Source organism: Saimiri boliviensis, chromosome 10 (genome assembly GCF_048565385.1).
Source record: "Saimiri boliviensis isolate mSaiBol1 chromosome 10, mSaiBol1.pri, whole genome shotgun sequence".
NCBI lineage: Eukaryota > Metazoa > Chordata > Mammalia > Primates > Cebidae > Saimiri > Saimiri boliviensis.
In genome coordinates, this window is record NC_133458.1 from 29,210,680 (window position 1) to 29,230,604 (window position 19,925).

The 19,925-nt window shown below is 49.1% G+C and overlaps 2 protein-coding genes across 2 annotated transcripts in view; one reads left to right on the top strand and one right to left on the bottom strand.

The window, feature by feature from the left end:
* The window catches only part of SND1 (staphylococcal nuclease and tudor domain containing 1), a 442,553-nt gene that overhangs the window by 54,927 nt on the left and 367,701 nt on the right, over nt 1-19,925 (bottom strand). The gene's annotated exons all lie outside the window — the stretch shown is intronic.
* Nucleotides 8,001-12,598, top strand: LRRC4 (leucine rich repeat containing 4). Its single transcript, XM_003921018.4, has 2 exons — nt 8,001-8,515; nt 8,692-12,598. The coding sequence occupies exon 2, from the start codon at nt 8,792-8,794 to the stop codon at nt 10,751-10,753; it is 1,962 nt and encodes a 653-aa protein (XP_003921067.1). The 5' UTR covers nt 8,001-8,515; nt 8,692-8,791; the 3' UTR covers nt 10,754-12,598.

Genomic DNA, 19,925 nt, shown 5'->3' on the forward strand with positions numbered 1-19,925 from the left:
CTATGGTCTTGGTATTGGAAACAAGATGGAAGGGCTTCTGCTCTCGTGGAGATGTACCATAAACAGCCCATAGACAAGACAATGTAAAGATAATGGAAAATAAAATGAGAAAACAAACCTGGGTGATATGACTGTGATGAGTGGGGCCACGCTGGACAGGATACCTACCTGAAGATGTGGGGGAATATTCTAGGTTGAGGAGAGAGTAAAGGTCTTAATGGGGAGAACCACGTGGGAAGAGCATTCCAGGAAAAGGAAGCTGACCAGTGTAGTTGAAGTGCAGGGAATGAGGAAGAAGATGATAAAACTTGAGGGCAGAGGTGCAGGCAGGGATGAAGGCTTAGGGCCTGTGGGCCATGGGAAGCAGCTTGGTTGGTATTCAAACTATGAGAGGAAGACAATGGGCATTTTAAGCAAATCAATAACATAATCTGATCTGCTGTCACAAAGATCACTTTGGTTGCTATGGAGAAGAGACTGTAGAGGGCAAGTGTAAAAAATCTCTGTCTTGAATAGATTAATTTCTTAGTTTTGAATAAATGTTCTGTGGTTATATAAGATATTAACTCACATAAGAGAAAGCTGGGTGATGCACATATGGGAACTCAGTACTATTTTTGACCTGTCTGCAAGTCTAAAATTACCTCAAAATTAAAAAAACCAACCCAGTAACTGTTAAAAACAAACAATGAAAAACATCTCGTACCTTAAATGGAGAATTAAAAGTTATAAATTAGGTGCAGTAATAAGAGCAGATATCTAGAAAAAAAGAATTCCCTCAATAACCGAATTTGAACAAGACAGCTCCTTCTATACCAATTTCCATAGTAGAAAATAATAGATGCTACCACCATTACTATTTGCTGAGATTGTGATTTCCTTTACTTTCTTCTAGTTCAACAATACCATGAAATAAGTTACTAATCCCACTTTATACGTTAAGAATCTCAAGCTTAAACAACTAACATACATATACATGGTACATAAGATGCAGAACTGGGGTTTAAACTCAGGTTTGTCTGACTCCAGAAACGCTTCATACCCACCAGTATGCCACAATGCCCACTAGCATCCACATATATGCACTCATGTGCTCTTATGTAGCAAAGTTTGTATTAGGCCACTTGGGGAAAAATATTGTTTTGGATTTTCTCCAACCAAAATCCGAATAATTTTAAGCACACGGTGTATGTCTGTGAAGAGGTTAATTGTAAGTACAGGCATGAGTTAACGATCACATTTGTGTGTGAGATACCTGAAAAGCCACTCTATTCATAGCTCTGTTCCACATCTGTTCCTGCTGGCTCTGATCTGGAAGTATCCCTTAATCTCCCATGAACATGAAGCTCAACATTTCTAAGACTTAGTTACAGTGGAGCCAAATTTGGTGGCAATGCTAGGAGGTACTTTTGGTATTACTACTGGTAAATGCTATAGTGTTGCAATATCTTTGGGATAAAATCTAGAGACAATGTCTAGAGAAAGTGAGAAAACCATTTAGAATGGAATCAGAAGGAAACAGAAAATAAGAGGCAGATTTCTCGTGAGTGTGTCTTGTCAGCCTGCTCCCTTCTCTCGGCTCGTGTGCTGTTTCCTGACTGAGAGACCCTCTCCCTTCCCAGTGGGAAGACCCAACAGCCACACAGCTCCTGCTTGGCTCCCCTACCCTTCACAGGCACAGGTATGTGGAAGAGTCACCTGCTGGTTATCAGATGCATTGTCCCTTTCCCCTTCCTTTTAAATGGCACATCACAGTGGTTGGGTTTGGGCTCTGTACCCAGACTGAAAACCTGGCTCTATCACTATAATGGGCTGAATGAGCCCCCCAGAAAAATAGAGGTCCGCCCTCATTCCCAGAACCCCGTGACAGTGAACCCTGTGATGGTAAACCTATTTGGAAATTATGTCTGCAAAGACCCATTTAAATTAAGGATCTTGAGATGAGGAGATCATCCTGGATTATCCAGGTAGGCCCTAAATCCAATGAAAGGTGTCCTTACAAGTCACAAAGAGGAGAGGCAGACAGAAAAAGAGGGGGCAATGTGACTATGGAGGCAGACTGAAGTGATATAGCTATAAATCAAGGAATGCTGACAGCTACCAGAAGCTGGCAGGGGCAAGAGGCAAGAAGCAAGGCATGATTCTCCCCTAAGGGCCTCTGGAAGGAGGGCAGCCCTGCCAGATTTTAAACTTTTAGCCTCCAGAACAGTGAGAGAATATATTTCTGCTTTAAATCACCAACTATGTGGTGACTTGTTATGGCAGCCTCAAGAAACTAATTTAGTCACTCATTAGTCATTTCTGTGATCCTGAGAACACATCTTAAATTCATCTCCAAAATGGGGAAATCTAATGGTACCCACCTCACAGAGCTGTTGTGAGGAGTAAATATGTGTAACTTAACACAGTGCCAAGTCCCCATCAACGCTGCAGTAAATGTTGCTATTAAAACCATTATTATTACTGCTATACACAGGCAATTAAAGAGGAAAAACCACAAGGGCCTGGAATGGGCCAGTGTACCTGCAGAAGTGCATTTTCAAGGCTCCTGGCTGGACCTCTCTTTTCAATTCGAACATGCAGGTGACTGTGGCTAGAACACGTACCAAACTCTTCCAAAAGAGGAGGCAGAGGGCTAGCTGGGAGGTTTTCCCTATCACTCAAGCCTGGCAGCCCACAAAGAAACTATAAGCCCTGGAAACCTAGTCTTAGAGGAGAGGGAAAGGCTTTTGCATTCTATAGCTCTTTATCATTTGTATTAAGCACTGTCTTTTCTGTGCCAAGGTTTTTAAAAATTGCTCTTGATGGGACCTAGAGGGAGAATGCTTTTTGGTCCTTTATTGCCCACTCCCTCTGACTTTCTTAAAGAGCTAAGTCCTCAGGGGAAAAGAACAGTGGATTCTAAGCACACTCAGAAGAGTGGGTAACTCTAGAACAGCTGTCGTGCCCTGAATCATCAGGGCCAGGAATAAAATTCATTCCCTTTATGACTGTGGATAGTAATGGCACAGCCAGACTCACTATGGGATCACAGGCAAGAAAAAATGAACACAATGTGTTCATTACCTTGGAAAGAAGGCAGTGACTATTTCCATGCAGATTATTCCTACTTTTTATTATTACTGATCCACCAATCAATTGGTATCTTTGCTTCCCTTTGTGGAGGGCAATTTCTAAACTGCTTTTTTCTTTCTAGTTTCCCAAATTCCTTTTTTGTCTTTGCTCTTGTTCTGTTCCTACCACTGATGGATCGACCCTTAAAAGGGGCCTAGAAGCTATTTGGTGGCAAAATGATACCCTGCCGAAGACTGCTCACTCCTGGAACACCCTATGAGGCATTATGGACATCTAGTGGCTGCTCAGGATAATGCCTCAGGGATACATACCAGGTTTGGGAGGGGTCTAGCCCTGGGCTTGGCTTTACTAGGAACCCAATTATCCTGGCTGGGTGGGAGAGTCCTGGGTCCTCTAGATGGCCCCTAGTTCGGTCTCCTAGATGACTGTTTCTGTCATTTTCTATTGGGGACCCAAAGTCACTAGGAATTGTAGACTGGCGGTATTGAAGACTCATCTTTATCTCAATCCATCACAGAAGACAGGCATTTGGAAATATCTTCAAGGCCCAGGTTTAAATGACAATTAGCCATACATTGTCATTTTCACTAAGGAACTGCGGTCAGAAAGAACAGACTCTGATACTAATTAGTCATGTGCCTTTAGGTAAGTCCCTGTGCCTCTCTGAGCTTCATCAGTGACATCTGTAAAGTGAGCTTAAATGCAGATAATCTCCAAGGTCCGTTTTAGTTTAACATTCTGTGATCCATGTGTCTTTTTAGGAGCTGGGAAAACACAGTCCGATCTGCTCTGCTCTGGCACTGTGGGCCTCCAGATTAAATGAAGGAAGCATTCTCACGTAACTTTGTGGCCCATTTCCAAGACTTGGCTACAATCCCGAAGGATCAATGTTCTTCACAGAGCTACATATCTGAGATGGGGCAGAAATCATGGACTGAGAGAGCTGCAAGAAACTTTCTAATCCATTTCTTTGAGTTTATAAATGGAAAAAACGATGTTTAGAGCTATTTTAAGATTTGTCACGTCTAATCGGTGGCAGAAAGGGGACTAGGACTTGGGTATCCCAATCTTAGGGCAGGGCTCATTCTACAATACTAGGCTGCTGGCACAGGCCTTGCCCAACCACCACTAGCTTTTTTAGCTCTCTCTGGCTTTATCACAGTCTCCCTGTGTGAAACTGTAAGTGAATACAATCTGAATCCAGTGTTTCTTCCTCTTAGGGTTTAAGTAGCCTTCTTCCCTTCTTATTCCTTGGTGGCGCCACTTCAAGGAAGCAGTCAGAACCAGGGGCTGTGAGGAGCAAGAAGTCATGGCTAGATGGTACATGGGATACCAAGATGAGAGGCTGCAGTCCCACTTTCAGCTGAGAAGGGCTGTGTGCTATGATGGCCCCACAGCCTCCTCTGCAGTCCAGTTGGTAGGTTCAGTGGTGCTTTCCTGGCCCAGCTGGCCTACAGAGGGCAAAGAAGTCCGGTGTAGAGCTCTACAGAGCTTGGGCATAGTCACCTTCATGGACAGCAGTCACAAATACTTACTGAGAGACATCCTCATTACCAAGTACTGGTCTGACCCAAGCCAGCCCCCACTTTCATCCACCTTTACAGTGCGGGGCAGCAGCTTTCATTTGTGGGGCCTGGAGCTGAACAGACAGGGTGTGAGTTTGCCTACACTAGCAGGGGACCAACCCAGACAGAGCTCCTGTTGCCTGAGGAGGAACAGTCACACTTAATCATTGCCATCCAGACCCTGGCCAGGGGTCTCCTTAGGCACCAGATGACTCGACTAGGTCGGTGTCAGCTATAAAGGAACAGAACCTCTTGCCAGAAGATATTGAGTGTCCTCCACAGTCCTGTCAGGCTAGGTTCACACTTGAGTCTACAAGATAACAACGTCCTGCTTGAGACTAAGAATATGCAATGGGGCTTCAGAACATAAAAATTGCTGCTAAGGAGCCGAGATGAAACTAAACCCTAGTATCAGGGTTTGACTTACCTCCATGTCTGCCTCATTCTTTTTCTTGATGAGACATTGTGAGTGAGAGTTCATTTTCTCAGCCTGTCCTCTACCCTTCATCTTACTTCTCTGACACATCCTTCCCTGAACTTTCCGACAATCTTGCTCTCCTCCCCTCTCCACTCGTCCCCACCATGTACTCTATGCAGAGTAGACACAGTGGGCATTCTTGTTATAAAAACACCGGACTCAGGGTTTGAAGGTTGGATGGAAAGGCTGGCTCTGTCACTTTCTAGTGTATGACCTTGGGCAAGTTATTTGCCTGTGTGAGCTAAGTGCCTTCATTTGTGAAATGGAGACAAATGTGGCAATTACTTTCACTGAGTAAATGAAGATTAAACAAGAACAGATCTAAGTTCTTGGTATGGTGGATGGCACAGAGTAGATAAGCATCTACTATGCTAAATGACTACTAAAGTGGATGAATGAAACCTGAGTTCTCATCCCGCTGGAAGACTACTTTGGGAAACACTTTCACACCCAAATTTCTTGACATCTGAGGCCTGCTAGGGCTCAAATCCACTATCACTTACTCGTGACCCTAGGCAACATGTCTGATGCATAGAAAATGAATAACAGGGTTGCTGGGAATATTAAGAGTGGAATACTGAGTAAGGGATCAAGAAACAAACTAGCAAGGCTATTATTTGACAGCAAATGATAATAGAAAGGTCTTGTTAGGAACCGTTTCCAGGACTTCAACGATTCCATGGCATATTTAAGGAAGTTCAGGTTACTGGGCAACAGACAATATTGAGAAATGGGTGTGGTAGAAACCAGGGAACTGAGAAATCCAGGACCTCCTCGTTCTTAAGCAACAGCCCACGTGCAGGTGATGAGGGTTTAACAAGCGAGCCTGCCAGAAAACACACGGGGAAAGTGATGGGGGATGAAGAATCTGGAGGCAGCTCTGGAAGGGAAGGGATATTAAACCATGCTATATTCTGTTGGACTGGCTTCCCAGGGCTTAGCTACAGATTGCCCCACCCACAGTCGGCAGAGAAAGGGGCAGTCTTTTTCGGGGGACGGGTGGAAGCTGATCTAGTCCTGTTCGCCTGCACTAGTCTGTCAAATGCCTTAGGGTCTTTTCCTACTGGAAAGAGGAGCAAGCATTTCCCCCACCCCGACCCCAACCCCAATCGCTACCCCTGGCTGCTACGCAGTTCTCGGAGAGTCCCAGCCAAGGAGGGGCTGGCGAGCTCGCAGGGCAGGGAGCTCAGCCGCCCGCCTCCCTTCCCCCAGTTCTCTGGGCAAAGCGGGAAGGAGCAAGGGGCGACTAGGGGCAGCGAAGACTGAGAGAAGCCGCGGCTGCGGCTCCATGAATGAACCGGCTGTGTCGTGGGCTCCGAGAGTTCACCTCAATCCTTCTTGCCGGCCTCTGTGCTGTCCCAGGTTGTCATTCCCCAGCTCGTCGCACTTGGTCATTCCTGCCACTGTTTCTCGCCCCCGCAACCCTCATTAAGAAAACTCTCATTTAAAGCCTCAGTGAGAGCCCAGGAGGTGTGAGGCAGAGCGAGGGAGGGGCCGGCGGCAGTGCAGCAGCGAAGCCCGGGTTCTCGGTCCTGCGCGCCACGCGGCTCCCGCCGCCCTCCCCCGAGTCCCCAACCACGCAGCTCTGAACTCCGAGCGCGAGTCCGCGGCCCGGACAGCGCCGAAAGGAGCCCCGTCAGCATTCGGCGGGGCTGAAGATGATGCGGGCCGGGCAGGAGACCGGCCAGCTGCAGCAGCCCTGAAGCCGGCCGTCGGGCCCCTGAGCCCGGATCTCCAGAGCCTGGGGGCGCGGGGTGCCGGCTGGAGGGCGGGGGACGACGCGGGCTCTCCCGCCGCAGCCCCGCGCCGCTCCAGCCTATCAGCGGCCACCCAGCGGCTCCCTCCGACCGGCCCAAAATAGCTGCGAACGCCTGCGACTTGCGCGCGGCCCCTCACTTGACGCTCGCTCCGGCTCGCTCGCCCGCTCGCCCCGGCCCGGCTCCGCTCGTCTAGAGGGGGCGGGGAGGAAGCGACCCGGGGAGGGGGGTGGGGGGAGGGGGAGAGAGGAAGAGAAGAGGAAGGAGGAAGGAGGAAGACCGGCGGCCGGAGGCGCGGGGTTGCGCGGCGCCGGCCGGCGCGGCGCTGGAAGGCGCCGGTGTTAACCCCGCGAGGCAGGCGGCGGAGGGGGAGCGGCGCTAATACATAAGAGCACTGCATCACGCTAATCTTCTCCCAGAACAGTATGCGTCAGCAGTACATTCACGTTCTGACTGAAGGACAAAAGGATGAGAGAGCAGTCTGCGTGGCTGCCGCCTGCAACACCGCGAGCCCGGCGCGAGGAGGAGACGGTGGGCGCCGCGCGCAGGGGCCCCGCTGCTGCTGCTGCTGCTGCTGCTGCCGCCGCCGCCGCCGCTAGCCAGCGGGGACCATGTTCCCGGGCTCCGGAGCGTTTCCCGCAGCTGCGACCCCCGCTGCTCACACCGCTGCAGCAATCCGCGGGCGGCGCGGCCACTGAGGGCGCCGGGAGCCGAAGCCGCGAACTCGCTCCCTCCGCACAAAGCCGGAGCCGGCGGCGCGCCGGGGGCCGGGCAGCGGCGGGCGGCGACGGGCGGTTGCGCGCCGCCGGGGGCTGCGGCCGCCGCCGCCGCCGGACCCGCGCCCGCCCCCGGACTCCCTGAAGGGGCCTGCGGTGCGGGCGCGACCGCGGGCGCCGCGCGCTCCCCCGGCCGGCGGACTGGGTCCGGGCGCAGCAGCCACACCGCTGGCCCTCGGGAACCGGACGGATCGCTGCCCCGCGCGCCTGCAGCCGGCGGACTGGAGAACTGAGCCTGATTTTTGTCTCTTCCACCCTCCGAGAAGAGGCGAGGAGAAAGGGGGTGTGTGTCTGGGGAGGGCGAAGGCACCGCGAACACCTCCTAACTCTCGCCGCCCCGCGAGCTCACGACCGCAATCAGCTGCCGCCGGCCCGGAGCGGCCGACGCCGGGAGAGGGAGCGCAGCATCGAGCGAGCGCGGCCTGGGCGGCTTCGGGGCGCCCCCGCACCCCCTCCGGCGCCGGCCCGGGGAGCGGGCCGGTGCCGCCGGAGCGCACTTTGGCGATGAAGCGCCTACCCCCGCGGCTGGAGCGAGCCGGTGCCAGGGTCCAAGGACAAAGCCGGGAAACGCTGGTGGCGCCGCTCCTCGGGCGGAGGGGGGGGCATGCACCTGCATAGCCCGCCGGGCCTTGGCTCTCCCAGGCGCGCCTCAACTCCGCGGCTTCGCCGGCTCCGGCTCCGGATTTACTAGAAGCCATTTTGTCTCCCCCACCCGTCCCCTCCCCTCCCTTCTGCCCTCCCCGCCCCCACTACTTCCCCCTTTTGTTAATTAAAACTAAGAAGTCGGAATGGGAACGAGGTGCCCAGCTCCCGTGGAGAAAGCTTAAGGACACCACGCCAGTGCTTTTCTGCCTTCCTTCCGAGGTAGGTGACGGCGAACTGGGTGGGGACGGTTGCAGTGTGGGAAGAGTCGTAGCTTTCGGAGGGCTTGCCTTGAGGGTGGGCTGGGAGACCAGGGGCCGCTCTTGAGTTTGGCAGGATTTTTTTTCGGCCGATCCGCTCCGTCTCTCTAATCGCCCCCTCCCCACCTCCTTCTCCAGATGGAAAGAGGAGCTCCTAGCTCACTTAAGCCGGGGTAGGGCTGGTTCTCCTTTCCAAGCCAAAATCCCAGGCGATGGTGAATTATGAACGTGCCACACCATGAAGCTCTTGTGGCAGGTAACTGTGCACCACCACACCTGGAATGCCATCCTGCTCCCGGTCGTCTACCTCACGGCGCAAGTGTGGATTCTGTGTGCAGCCATCGCTGCTGCTGCCTCAGCCGGGCCCCAGAACTGCCCCTCCGTCTGCTCGTGCAGTAACCAGTTCAGCAAGGTGGTGTGCACGCGCCGGGGCCTCTCCGAGGTCCCGCAGGGTATCCCCTCCAACACCCGGTACCTCAACCTCATGGAGAACAACATCCAGATGATCCAGGCCGACACCTTCCGCCACCTCCACCATCTGGAGGTCCTGCAGCTGGGCAGGAACTCCATCCGGCAGATTGAGGTGGGGGCCTTCAACGGCCTGGCCAGCCTCAACACCCTGGAGCTGTTCGACAATTGGCTGACAGTCATCCCCAGTGGGGCCTTTGAATACCTGTCCAAGCTGCGGGAGCTCTGGCTTCGCAACAACCCCATCGAAAGCATCCCTTCTTACGCCTTCAACCGGGTGCCCTCACTCATGCGCCTGGACTTGGGGGAGCTCAAGAAGCTGGAGTATATCTCCGAGGGAGCTTTTGAGGGGCTGTTCAACCTCAAGTACCTGAACTTGGGCATGTGCAACATTAAAGACATGCCCAATCTCACCCCCCTGGTGGGGCTGGAGGAGCTGGAGATGTCAGGGAACCACTTTCCTGAGATAAGGCCTGGCTCCTTCCATGGCCTGAGCTCCCTCAAGAAGCTCTGGGTCATGAACTCACAAGTCAGCCTGATTGAGCGGAATGCTTTTGATGGGCTGGCTTCACTTGTGGAACTCAACTTGGCCCACAATAACCTCTCTTCTTTGCCTCATGACCTCTTTACCCCACTGAGGTACTTGGTGGAGTTGCACCTACACCACAATCCTTGGAACTGTGATTGTGACATTCTGTGGCTAGCCTGGTGGCTTCGAGAGTATATACCCACCAATTCCACCTGCTGTGGCCGCTGTCACGCTCCCATGCACATGCGAGGCCGCTACCTCGTGGAGGTGGACCAGGCCTCCTTCCAGTGCTCTGCCCCCTTCATCATGGATGCACCTCGAGACCTCAATATTTCTGAGGGTCGGATGGCAGAACTTAAGTGTCGGACTCCCCCTATGTCCTCTGTGAAGTGGTTGCTGCCCAATGGGACAGTGCTCAGCCACGCCTCCCGCCACCCACGGATCTCTGTCCTCAATGATGGCACCTTGAACTTCTCCCACGTGCTGCTTTCAGACACTGGGGTATACACATGCATGGTGACCAATGTGGCAGGCAACTCCAACGCCTCGGCCTACCTCAATGTGAGCACGGCCGAGCTCAACACCTCTAACTACAGCTTCTTCACCACAGTCACAGTGGAGACCACGGAGATCTCGCCCGAGGACACAACTCGAAAGTACAAGCCTGTTCCTACCACGTCCACTGGTTACCAGCCGGCATATACCACCTCTACCACGGTGCTCATTCAGACCACCCGTGTGCCCAAGCAGGTGGCAGTACCCGCGACAGACACCACTGACAAGATGCAGACCAGCCTGGATGAAGTCATGAAGACCACCAAGATCATCATTGGCTGCTTTGTGGCAGTGACTCTGCTAGCTGCCGCCATGTTGATTGTCTTCTATAAACTTCGTAAGCGGCACCAGCAGCGGAGTACAGTCACAGCCGCCCGGACAGTTGAGATTATCCAGGTGGACGAAGACATCCCAGCAGCAACATCTGCAGCAGCAACAGCAGCTCCATCCGGTGTATCAGGTGAGGGGGCAGTAGTGCTGCCCACAATTCATGACCATATAAACTACAACACCTACAAACCAGCACATGGGGCCCAATGGACAGAAAACAGCCTGGGGAACTCTCTGCACCCCACAGTCACCACTATCTCTGAACCTTATATAATTCAGACCCATACCAAGGACAAGGTACAGGAAACTCAAATATGACTCCCCTCCCCCAAAAAACTTATAAAATGCAATAGAATGCACACAAAAAAAGACAGCAACTTTTGTACAGAGTGGGGAGAGACTTTTTCTTGTATATGCTTATATATTAAATCTATGGGCTGGTTAAAAAAACAGATTATATTAAAATTTAAAAACAAAAAGTCAAAACAAAAATATTTTCTAACTTGTAAGTTCTATTTAAAGGGGTGGGAGGGAATCTTGGGAATGTTGTGGGGTACAAGCCACACGTTAACTTGCTATGCTGCCAGAAGGGATTTCTGGTATAAGGTTGAAATCGCTGAGATAAAATAAACTAAAACAACAAACATCCCTAAAGAGGTAGGGTGTGGGTTGCTGAGGGGGCAAGAGGGATAGACTGAATCTGTCATTTTATATAGAAGATGCTTCATAGGACACAGGAATACCCATTTCTACAGACATCTTTCTTAAGCCGAGAGCTGTCTTTGCAGAATTATCTTATAAAAAAAAAATACAAAAAAAAAAAAGCACCATGAATTTGTACTGTGCCAAAATGTTAGTGGCAATAATTTTCTTCTTCAGAGGCTAAGGGGAGGATAGATCTATACATGTATTTTATGCAGGAAAACCACCAAAATTCAAACGAACCCTTAAAGGGGCTGAGTCTTTGTCCATGTGCACAAGTCTTGTGGTCTGTGCACTGGGACATGCATGTGCCTTGCCTGACAGAATGCTTAGGAAGGAGCAGAGAAGGACAGGAGCTGGCGTAGCTCTCAGCCTAATGCTTTCACAATGCACCAGATTCCTGCAGTTGGGCTTAACCCACTCTGCAAGGCATGTGTCTATTCAGGGTTTCCCAGGAGGAGGAGGAGGCCCCTGAAGGGGGTGCGGCAGGCAGCAGGGGGGTGGGAAGGGAGAACAGAGAGAATGTATTCACAGGAGGCCATAAATTAGCATTGTGCCATGTCCACCTGTTGTTTCTGGAATCTGACAAATGATTGTAGACAATGATGGCATTTTATGATTTTTTTAAAAAAAATTTTGTTTGTTTTAAGGTGGAGAGGGAGGAGAAGCTGGAAGTGGGGAGCTTGGGAGTGGAAGCTTTTCTCATGTTTGTGATTTGGTGACTCTTCTAAATGCTGATTCATTAGGGATTATTACAGCGGATGTCAACTGGTTGTGGTGATGGGCTGGGGGCAGAACATGAGTAGCAAAGAAAAAGGAGAGATGAAAAGGGTACAGGCTCATGTAAAGTAATGAAGCCTTTCCCAACCAGGATGGTTCATAAAAAAGCTGTGAGATTCACAGTTCCAAGTGACACGCATGCACACATGGAGTTCCACATGGGGTCCTGCTGAATGGAGCACACTGAGGGGAAGCTTCCCTCTCCCAGGCCACCTCAGGAGGAGGTGGAAGAGAAAGGGTGGGTGTGGGTGGTAAAGGCAGAGATCTCTGTTATTCTGGTCCATTTAATGATGTAACTTCTTTCAGTTATTATTTTAGCTTTAAAAGGAAATAAGGGGTTCAGATTTGAAAGGGGGTGGTATGGGCGGGGGTGGGGGGGACTGCCAACAAAAGAACACTGATTGTAATGTGAGAAAAGTGTATTTTTGTATTTTAATAAATATTGTTCAATTTTTAATTCAATGTCCCCAAAGGGTTAAATTGAATAAGACCCTGAACCTATAGATTCTTATGAGCCAAGTCATTTCTATTTAATAAAAAAAGGTGGGGAGGGGAGGGTAGAGGTATGATGGGGGAAAGACAAATGTTAAATTATTTTCAAGTATGAGAAAATGCTAAAGCTGTCAATAACCTTTCCTTAGCTTAAATAAAAGCACCCCGATTCTAGTGCACCTTCCACAAGCTAACTGTGTTAGTCCCTGGCTTTGTTGGGGGTATAACCAAATTCCCTCTGCCCTGGAAAAGCAGGGGAAATGGGTCAGCCTCAGCTCCTGGGATCTGGCCAAAAGTTAAATGCCACCTCAGCAGAAGCTGCTGGTCAGGCAGCACCAGCTCTAGCCGAGGACCCTGGGGGACCTGGATTTCAGAGGTCTGCAATTATGTAGTTTGGCTTAAATTTTCCACAGGCAATGTTGCTTCTGTTCTCTGGGTGCTAAATAATCCAAACATGTCTTGGTGGTAGGTGTCTGTCTCCTGATGCTTACCGAGTAATAATGTCCAGAGGCTGCATGAAATGGGACCCTGCGTTTCTTTAGTGCTAGTATTTATACTAATGCAGGGAATTGGGACTGAGTGAGTGTGAACTCTTTGGTACTGAGGAAGGAAAGAGAGGCAGGAAGCACTCTGCAGCATTTGGCTAAGAAAGGGCCAATTCTTAATCCTCCTGGGTATATACATCATTTCTGGGTATGTGTGCCAGCACATATGCATGGGCACACACTTATAAACTGCCACTCACAGTTCTAGGCACCAAAGATATGTTCCTCCTGCCTCTCTTTTACCACCATACCTCCAATAAAAAGAAAACTGAAGGAGAGCAAAGGGTGGGACTTGGCTAGGACCAGGTGAAAAAGCAAGAAATTACTCCCTTTCCTAGTGCCACAAGACACAACTCAGGCTGTTTAAAACAGCTTCCCGGGTATGCATTCAGAGGAAATTGCGGAGGAAGTTGCTGCTTCAGAAATAGAGGATAAGGAGCCAATTTCCTAACACCCTTCCTTTTTTTTTTTTTTTTTTTTTTGACAGCTATTTGAGCAGACAGGGAATTATGCAGTAACTCTGCAATGACTAAGGGTCTGTGGCTTACAGTAATGGGCGTAAAAATCTTAGGAAAGAGTCCTATGGACAAATACATTTGTCCCGAAGAAGAGTATACTCGGCTCCAATCTGTGGGAGAAGGACTTTTCAAAGAAACCTCAAAGGAGTTGGGGGAGACTAAGTATATGGATCCTAGATTTAAGTATCCTCAGAGCTGCAAGGAGAGTTCCTTACCCCAGTGGGCCTGCCCTTTGATCCGTGCAGTGTTAACTTTTACAGCAGTAACCTTCCTTTGCTATAATGGGTATATCTTCCTCTGTAGCAGGCACTTGGGACAGCTTTTCAGAGAGGCATCCTGTGAGTACCAAAAATGCAGCCATTAATGCTGTGTAAGTGAGTCATCCTTGGCCTGGCCAGTGTTTGTTACCTAGGAATGGAACATGGGTTGGTAGCTCTTTGGAGGGTAGTTATAGCAACACGTTGGATGTAAAGACTCTGCTGCTGGTATATGGAGTTAGAGGATTTTCATTATAGAACTTAAGGCCGTGAAAAATCATTTAGTCTAATCCCTTCACATTTTACAGTCAAAGAAACTGAGCCCCAGAGAATTTAAAAGACATATCCAAGGTCACACTGCTAGTTAATGGAGGAGGTGGGACAAAAGCCCAGGTCTCTTGACTCCTGAGTCAGTGTGCTTTCTCACCCAGGCTGTTACTGGCTATCAAGAATATACTTCTTAACTTGCACAATGCAGTTCAAATGGGACCTTCCTAAGATACTTCTGTGTTCTCTTATTCCTTTTAGAACTGTTCAATCTCTTTAGAACTGGCTCTACTTCCCTCTAAGGCCTGACTACAGGGGCTCCACATGTGCTAAGGGGTTAGATTCTCAGTACTGTACATAACAGTTTTCCTGATTCTTAGGCCCAATGGCAGACAGAAACTGCAGGATCCTACAGAGGGTGACAGCTAAAGGGGAAGGAGTGAAGCAGATAAGACTTGGTGTTTTACAGTGAGAAAAGGTGGCTTGGCCTCCTGCCAGCCTTGGACTTGGAAGCTCTGCAGTGTAGAGGAGGTCTTAAAACACCTACTGGACCACATAATGGAGAGGTTCCCCATAATGGAGTGGTTTTTGTTTATCCGGCTCAACACTAAGAATACTGGGAGGTTCTTTCACTCCTCGGTTCCACTGTATCTACCCCAGCTCTAGCTCTTTAAGTACCACGCTGTAGCTGCTACTTCGATAATGTGCTCCAGGGCTTTTTAACACCCTTCAGCTGCATCCTATTATCAATGGCGGTAAAGGGAGATAGGCTAGCTTCGAAGGCCTACAGATATTAGCTTTACCATGCCTATTTAACATGTATTGAGGCCAGCAACTTGCTGGGTGCTGGGTGGAAACAACCAGAAGAGAGTCCCCGCAAGACAATTCTTATTGTTGTCTCGGAAGAGGGTCAGAGTCCATGGTCTCTGGCTTCCTTCAGTGGTAATGGGTAGAGACTGGGAGAGGGCTAAGTGGGCCTTACTCACCCCAGGCTTCTACCTCAGGGGGCCAGGGCCTATAATTAAGGCTCCATCATTTCACTGCAACAAAGCAGCAGGGGCTTAAAATTAGAAAAGAGAAAAGAGAGAGAGAGAGGAACATTTATATCCAAACATATGTCTGATTTTATCTCCTCTGCTGGCACTCAGCACTCCATGCCATCGGCTAATGCAGGCACTGTTCACGCCATTTCCAAATCCTGCCTCAGCTAAACTGCAAGGCAGCTTTTGGCTCAAAGCAACCCCCTTGGTCTCCATCCTTTCAGAAAGCACCCCTCTCCCATGCAGGGGGAAGAATAGGTTGGAGAGCGGATTAATGTTGTTTTCATCTTTGCTTTAAATTAAAATGAAGTAAGTTACTTCTTGGAGTAAGGATAAGGGCTTCAGGACCTAGATCAGTGAAACATATATCCACACACACATACACAAAGCAATATAGCATACTGCTTGCAAGCACAGACTCTGTAGTCAGTCTTCCTGTGTTGAATCCTAGTTCCATCACTTACTAGCTGTGTGACTTTGGGAAAAGACTGTTTCTTCATCTAAAAAAGAGAGACAATATAATATTTCTATCTACCTCACTACTTCAGAGATTGTGAGAATTGAAATTTTACACATATATAATTATATATGTGTGATTTAGATGTCACATTTAGTACTCCACACCATATTAGCAAATGCTGGATAACAGTTATTTGACAATACACACCAACATACAGATCAACAGAGAAGCCCCCAACACCACCCTTATTCTTGAATATTGTATTTGTCCAGAGAGAGGCAAGCCTATTATGCTAATCCAGAGGAACGGTGACTATCTAGAAGTCAGAGACAATGGTATCTATAACCCCAATCACTGTGAAAAACCTGGTTATACTTACCTTCCCAGGAAGACCTTGCCTTGTACTCTGATCCCTACACCAGCATTATAGCTGGCCCAAAGCACACTGTCTTAGTCCAGGAATAGATTACCTTTTTTTGTGGTGAGCCAGAAGAAAGTAAAGGTGCTGATAGTGGTGCACAAGCTGAGGGCTGGGACCTTGGGAAGCCTAGGTCCTTTACCAAGAATTTAAGCTTCCTAACGTCTTCTCCCCTACCCATGTTTCTCTGGCACGGAGCAATCGCAGCCTTATTATTCAGGTCAGTGATGAAATCCTCCCCGACCATGAAGTGTTACCAGGACTGAGTGAGGAGAGGGGAGGCACTAGGAAGAAGAAAGTAGCAACGAGAGGGCAGTTGGGGCTTCCAAGCAGTATTGGAGAGCTAGGAGAAAAGAAAGGCAGACAAAAAGCACCATAATTTGAGCAAATGAGAGAAGAATGGAGCTCTGTGGCAGATACACAGGCTAAGGGGCTGCAATGCAGTCAAGGAGGAAAGCCAGGGAGATTCCTCTGCCTTAGCAAGCAGGAGGCTGGCTGGACCCTGGATGGGGGAGGACTGTTAGTGCGAAATTCATGGCACGGAACAGAGGAGAAGAAAAGCAGAGAGATCAACTTTCCAAGAGAGGCGAAGAAAGAATGCATTTTGATTTCCTAATGAGAGGCTAGAATTAGATTTTAGGATGATCACAGGTTTTATCCTCTGGTACATGCCAGCTTTGCTGTCAGTACTTGGGCCAAACCACCTACCCACAACAGTCCTGTTCCCTTATCCTGGAGGCTGTCCATTGCTTGGAGCAGCAACCCAGCCTTCAGGGATGTAATTTAATCCTGACCCTGACAGGCTCACTCAGGGATCTGCTCTGAACCCATCTCCTCATTTCTATTAAGGCACAGTCATGGGGAGGGGATGGGGTGTGCTGGGGAGAAGAGAGGGAGCAACTCGATATCTGTCTATAAAAAGAGTATTATTCCAGAGGGACAGTGTTACATAAATTGTGTTTTCCAATAAAAATAATGATGTCTATGAGTTCAGTGCACATGGACCCTTGCAGTGAGTCAGAGATTTGGCCTGGGCCTGTGGGGGATATCCCTGGGAGAAACTGTCTTGTCAAAGGAAGTTCGCATTTGAGAGGATGGCGTGATCTTTGCTCACTTATCCCATCAAGAAGAGTTTTGAAACGATAGTAGGGAGGCACTGATATGAGAAGCTATCCTCCAGCCAGGTGTGGGGCTAGATGGAACAGAGTAGTACTTAGCCTTTCAGGTTCATTCATTCTGTTCACTCAGCAACAATACTAGAGCAATTTCTACAGTTTAAATCAATTATAGGATGCCAAAGAAACAGTCCTTGATCTACTTGTTTCTTTCGTACCCACCTACCTTCTTTTTCTTTTTTGCAATGGAGTCTCATTCTGTCACCCAGGCTGGAGTGCAATGGCGCAATCTCGGCTCACTGCAACCTCCACTTCCTGGGTTTAAGTGATTCACCTGCCTCAGCTTCCCGAGTAGCTGGAACTGCAGGCACCTGCCACCATGCCTTGCTAATTTTTGTATTTTTAGTAGAAAGGGGGTTTCACCATGCTGGCCAGGCTGGTCTTGAACTCCTGGGCTCAGGCGATCCACCTGCCTCAGCCTCCCAAAGTGCTGGGATTACAGGTGTGAACCACCACACCTGATACCCACCTACCTGCTTATAGCCCTACTCATAAAAACATACCCTTCGATTCCTGAAATACCACAGGGAGAAAAGAATAAAAAAGAAAACAAATTTAAAAATTAGAAAAAAAATCCTTCAATTAATTATTATATCAGGTTTCCTGTCCCATAATCCCAATTTGAGATTCATCTGCCATGACAGGACCTAGGAAATCCTGCATGAGGCCCTCCATTTTGAAGAATGATGGCTCTTTCTTCTTAACATTTCGCATGATATTTCCTCTCCAAAGCAACTCCTTAATTTGTAGTCTCTTTTACAGTTCCTTTAAGGTCTCAACCCTCATTGCCCTGTGTCTCTAAGCTGGTGCTGATTTAGTCACTAGATAAGTCACTCTACCTGCTCAATGAGTCAGCAAGGATGACTGAGAAGAGCTTTCACACACTAACTGTTCCCTGTGCAAAGTTTGGTTTCCTTGCCTCAGGCGGCTTCTTCCCAGTCTTCAAGGCCCTGGCCTCCTCCCTTTACCTGCCCACTCATCCAGGTTCATTAAGACCATTCAGACAGCTTCTCCCATGGTAGGTGAACTGAATGAGTTATAGGCAGCTATACACAGAGGCAGTTCCAGCCAGGAACCAAGTGCCAGTTCCCGGGATCATGCAGCTGTGTTTGGAGGAATGCTGAGTGCATCCCTCACAATAGGCCCAGAAATGGAGCTGAGGCCTCAGATACTAACAGCCTGTTTCTGCAGCCTGCCAGCCACAGTGGTTCCAAGTTATAGTATATTACCATTGCAAGAAGACCTAATTTCTGGACTTAAAGGAAGTCAGATAATACTTTATCCTATTAGGGTCTGCCTGTGTGAATTGACAATGGCATCCTTCTGACACGACCGCATATTCTTCCAATTCATCTCTTTAAGAATGGGCAGGGGGAAGTCTGGATGGAGTAGGAAAAGAAGGAGGAAATAATAGCCTAAGGAAGAGCCTGCTGAAGGAAGCAGGGAAAGGGAAGACTATTTTTTTCTGTTAGAAATGACGAGAGGGGATGAAGAGGGACAGGACAAGACTGTGTTCTTTCAAAGCATGTTTGCATTTCATTTTTTTCTCTCATGAGGGGGAGTGACGGCAAGCACTGGGGGTGCTGTGTGCAAGTGCGTCAGAAAAAAGGCTCTGAAGCCACAGAGAAGGACGAACCCAAGAAGAATATGGCATTGGCCCATTCATTGCGCTCACCATTTCATCCATTGTGCCTGTTGAAGGCTTTCTGTTTCCTTAATCCTTCTTCCCACTTCATGTGTTAAGTCCACATCCACTGACTAGTGGTGTCATGTCAGCCAAGAGCACCTTCTCATTCTGGGTGTGTTAGCAAGGCTGGCTGACCTTGGGATGGCAGTGGACACCGAGACAGAACACAGGCTCATGGCTTCTAACTTCCGGGATGTGGAGACAGCAACGAGAACTTCTTAAGTTAATTCAGAAAATCTAGTTGAACGCTTATACTTTATTTATGAGGAAAATGAACCCCAGGAAGATGAGCCTTGCCCAGTGTCACATAGCTGGTGATGCAGAGACCCTACCTGTGGTCTCTGGGTTCTCCACCTAGCACAATTGCTGAGCACCTGCACGGCCATCATGATTTACAACTCCAGGGGGCACCATTTACAGAAATGGCAAAGTGATTAGTGTCCCCTGGAGTTTACAATTTGGTGCAATCCTTTATAGTTCCCTTTTGGGAGCCGGGGAGGCCTTTCCCACCACTACTGTCTCTGTCCTTAATGCTCTGAGACAGATGGTGCCCACTCATGAGAGCTGAGAAATCAGGCAACTTTTCCTTTCTCTCCAACCAGAAGTGTTGCAGGGCAGGTGTGTTCTGATGGCAGTCCCACAGCTAATAAATCAAAAGAGGCATGTGTTGCTTCCATGGCCTTCCCCTTCTCTCTGTAAGAGTGCAGAATAGTAAGGTAACAACGTCGGCCAGGCGCGGTGGCTCAAGCCTGTAATCCCAGCACTTTGGGAGGCCGAGGCGGGTGGATCACGAGGTCAAGAGATCGAGACCATCCTGGTCAACATGGTGAAACCCCATCTCTACTAGAAATACAAAAAATTAGCTGGGCATGGTGGCGTGTGCCTGTAATCCCAGCTACTCAGGAGGCTGAGGCAGGAGAATTGCCTGAACTCAGGAGGCGGAGGTTGCGGTGAGCCGAGATCGCGCCATTGCACTCCAGCCTGGGTAACAAGAGCGAAACTCCGCCTCAAAAAAAAAGAAAAAAGAAAAAAAAAATAGTAAGGTAACAACATCTATCCCTGCATGCCAGGAGGCTTGCAGAAAGCTTTAATCATGTCAGAGATCTGTTCAAGGTCATGCAGACCCTTGGAGAAGCAGAGAGGCTCAAA

Coding starts and splice junctions, on each gene's coding strand:
- LRRC4 (XM_003921018.4), top strand. CDS start 8,792: ATGAAGCTCTTGTGGCAGGTAACTGTGCACCACCACACCTGGAATGCC.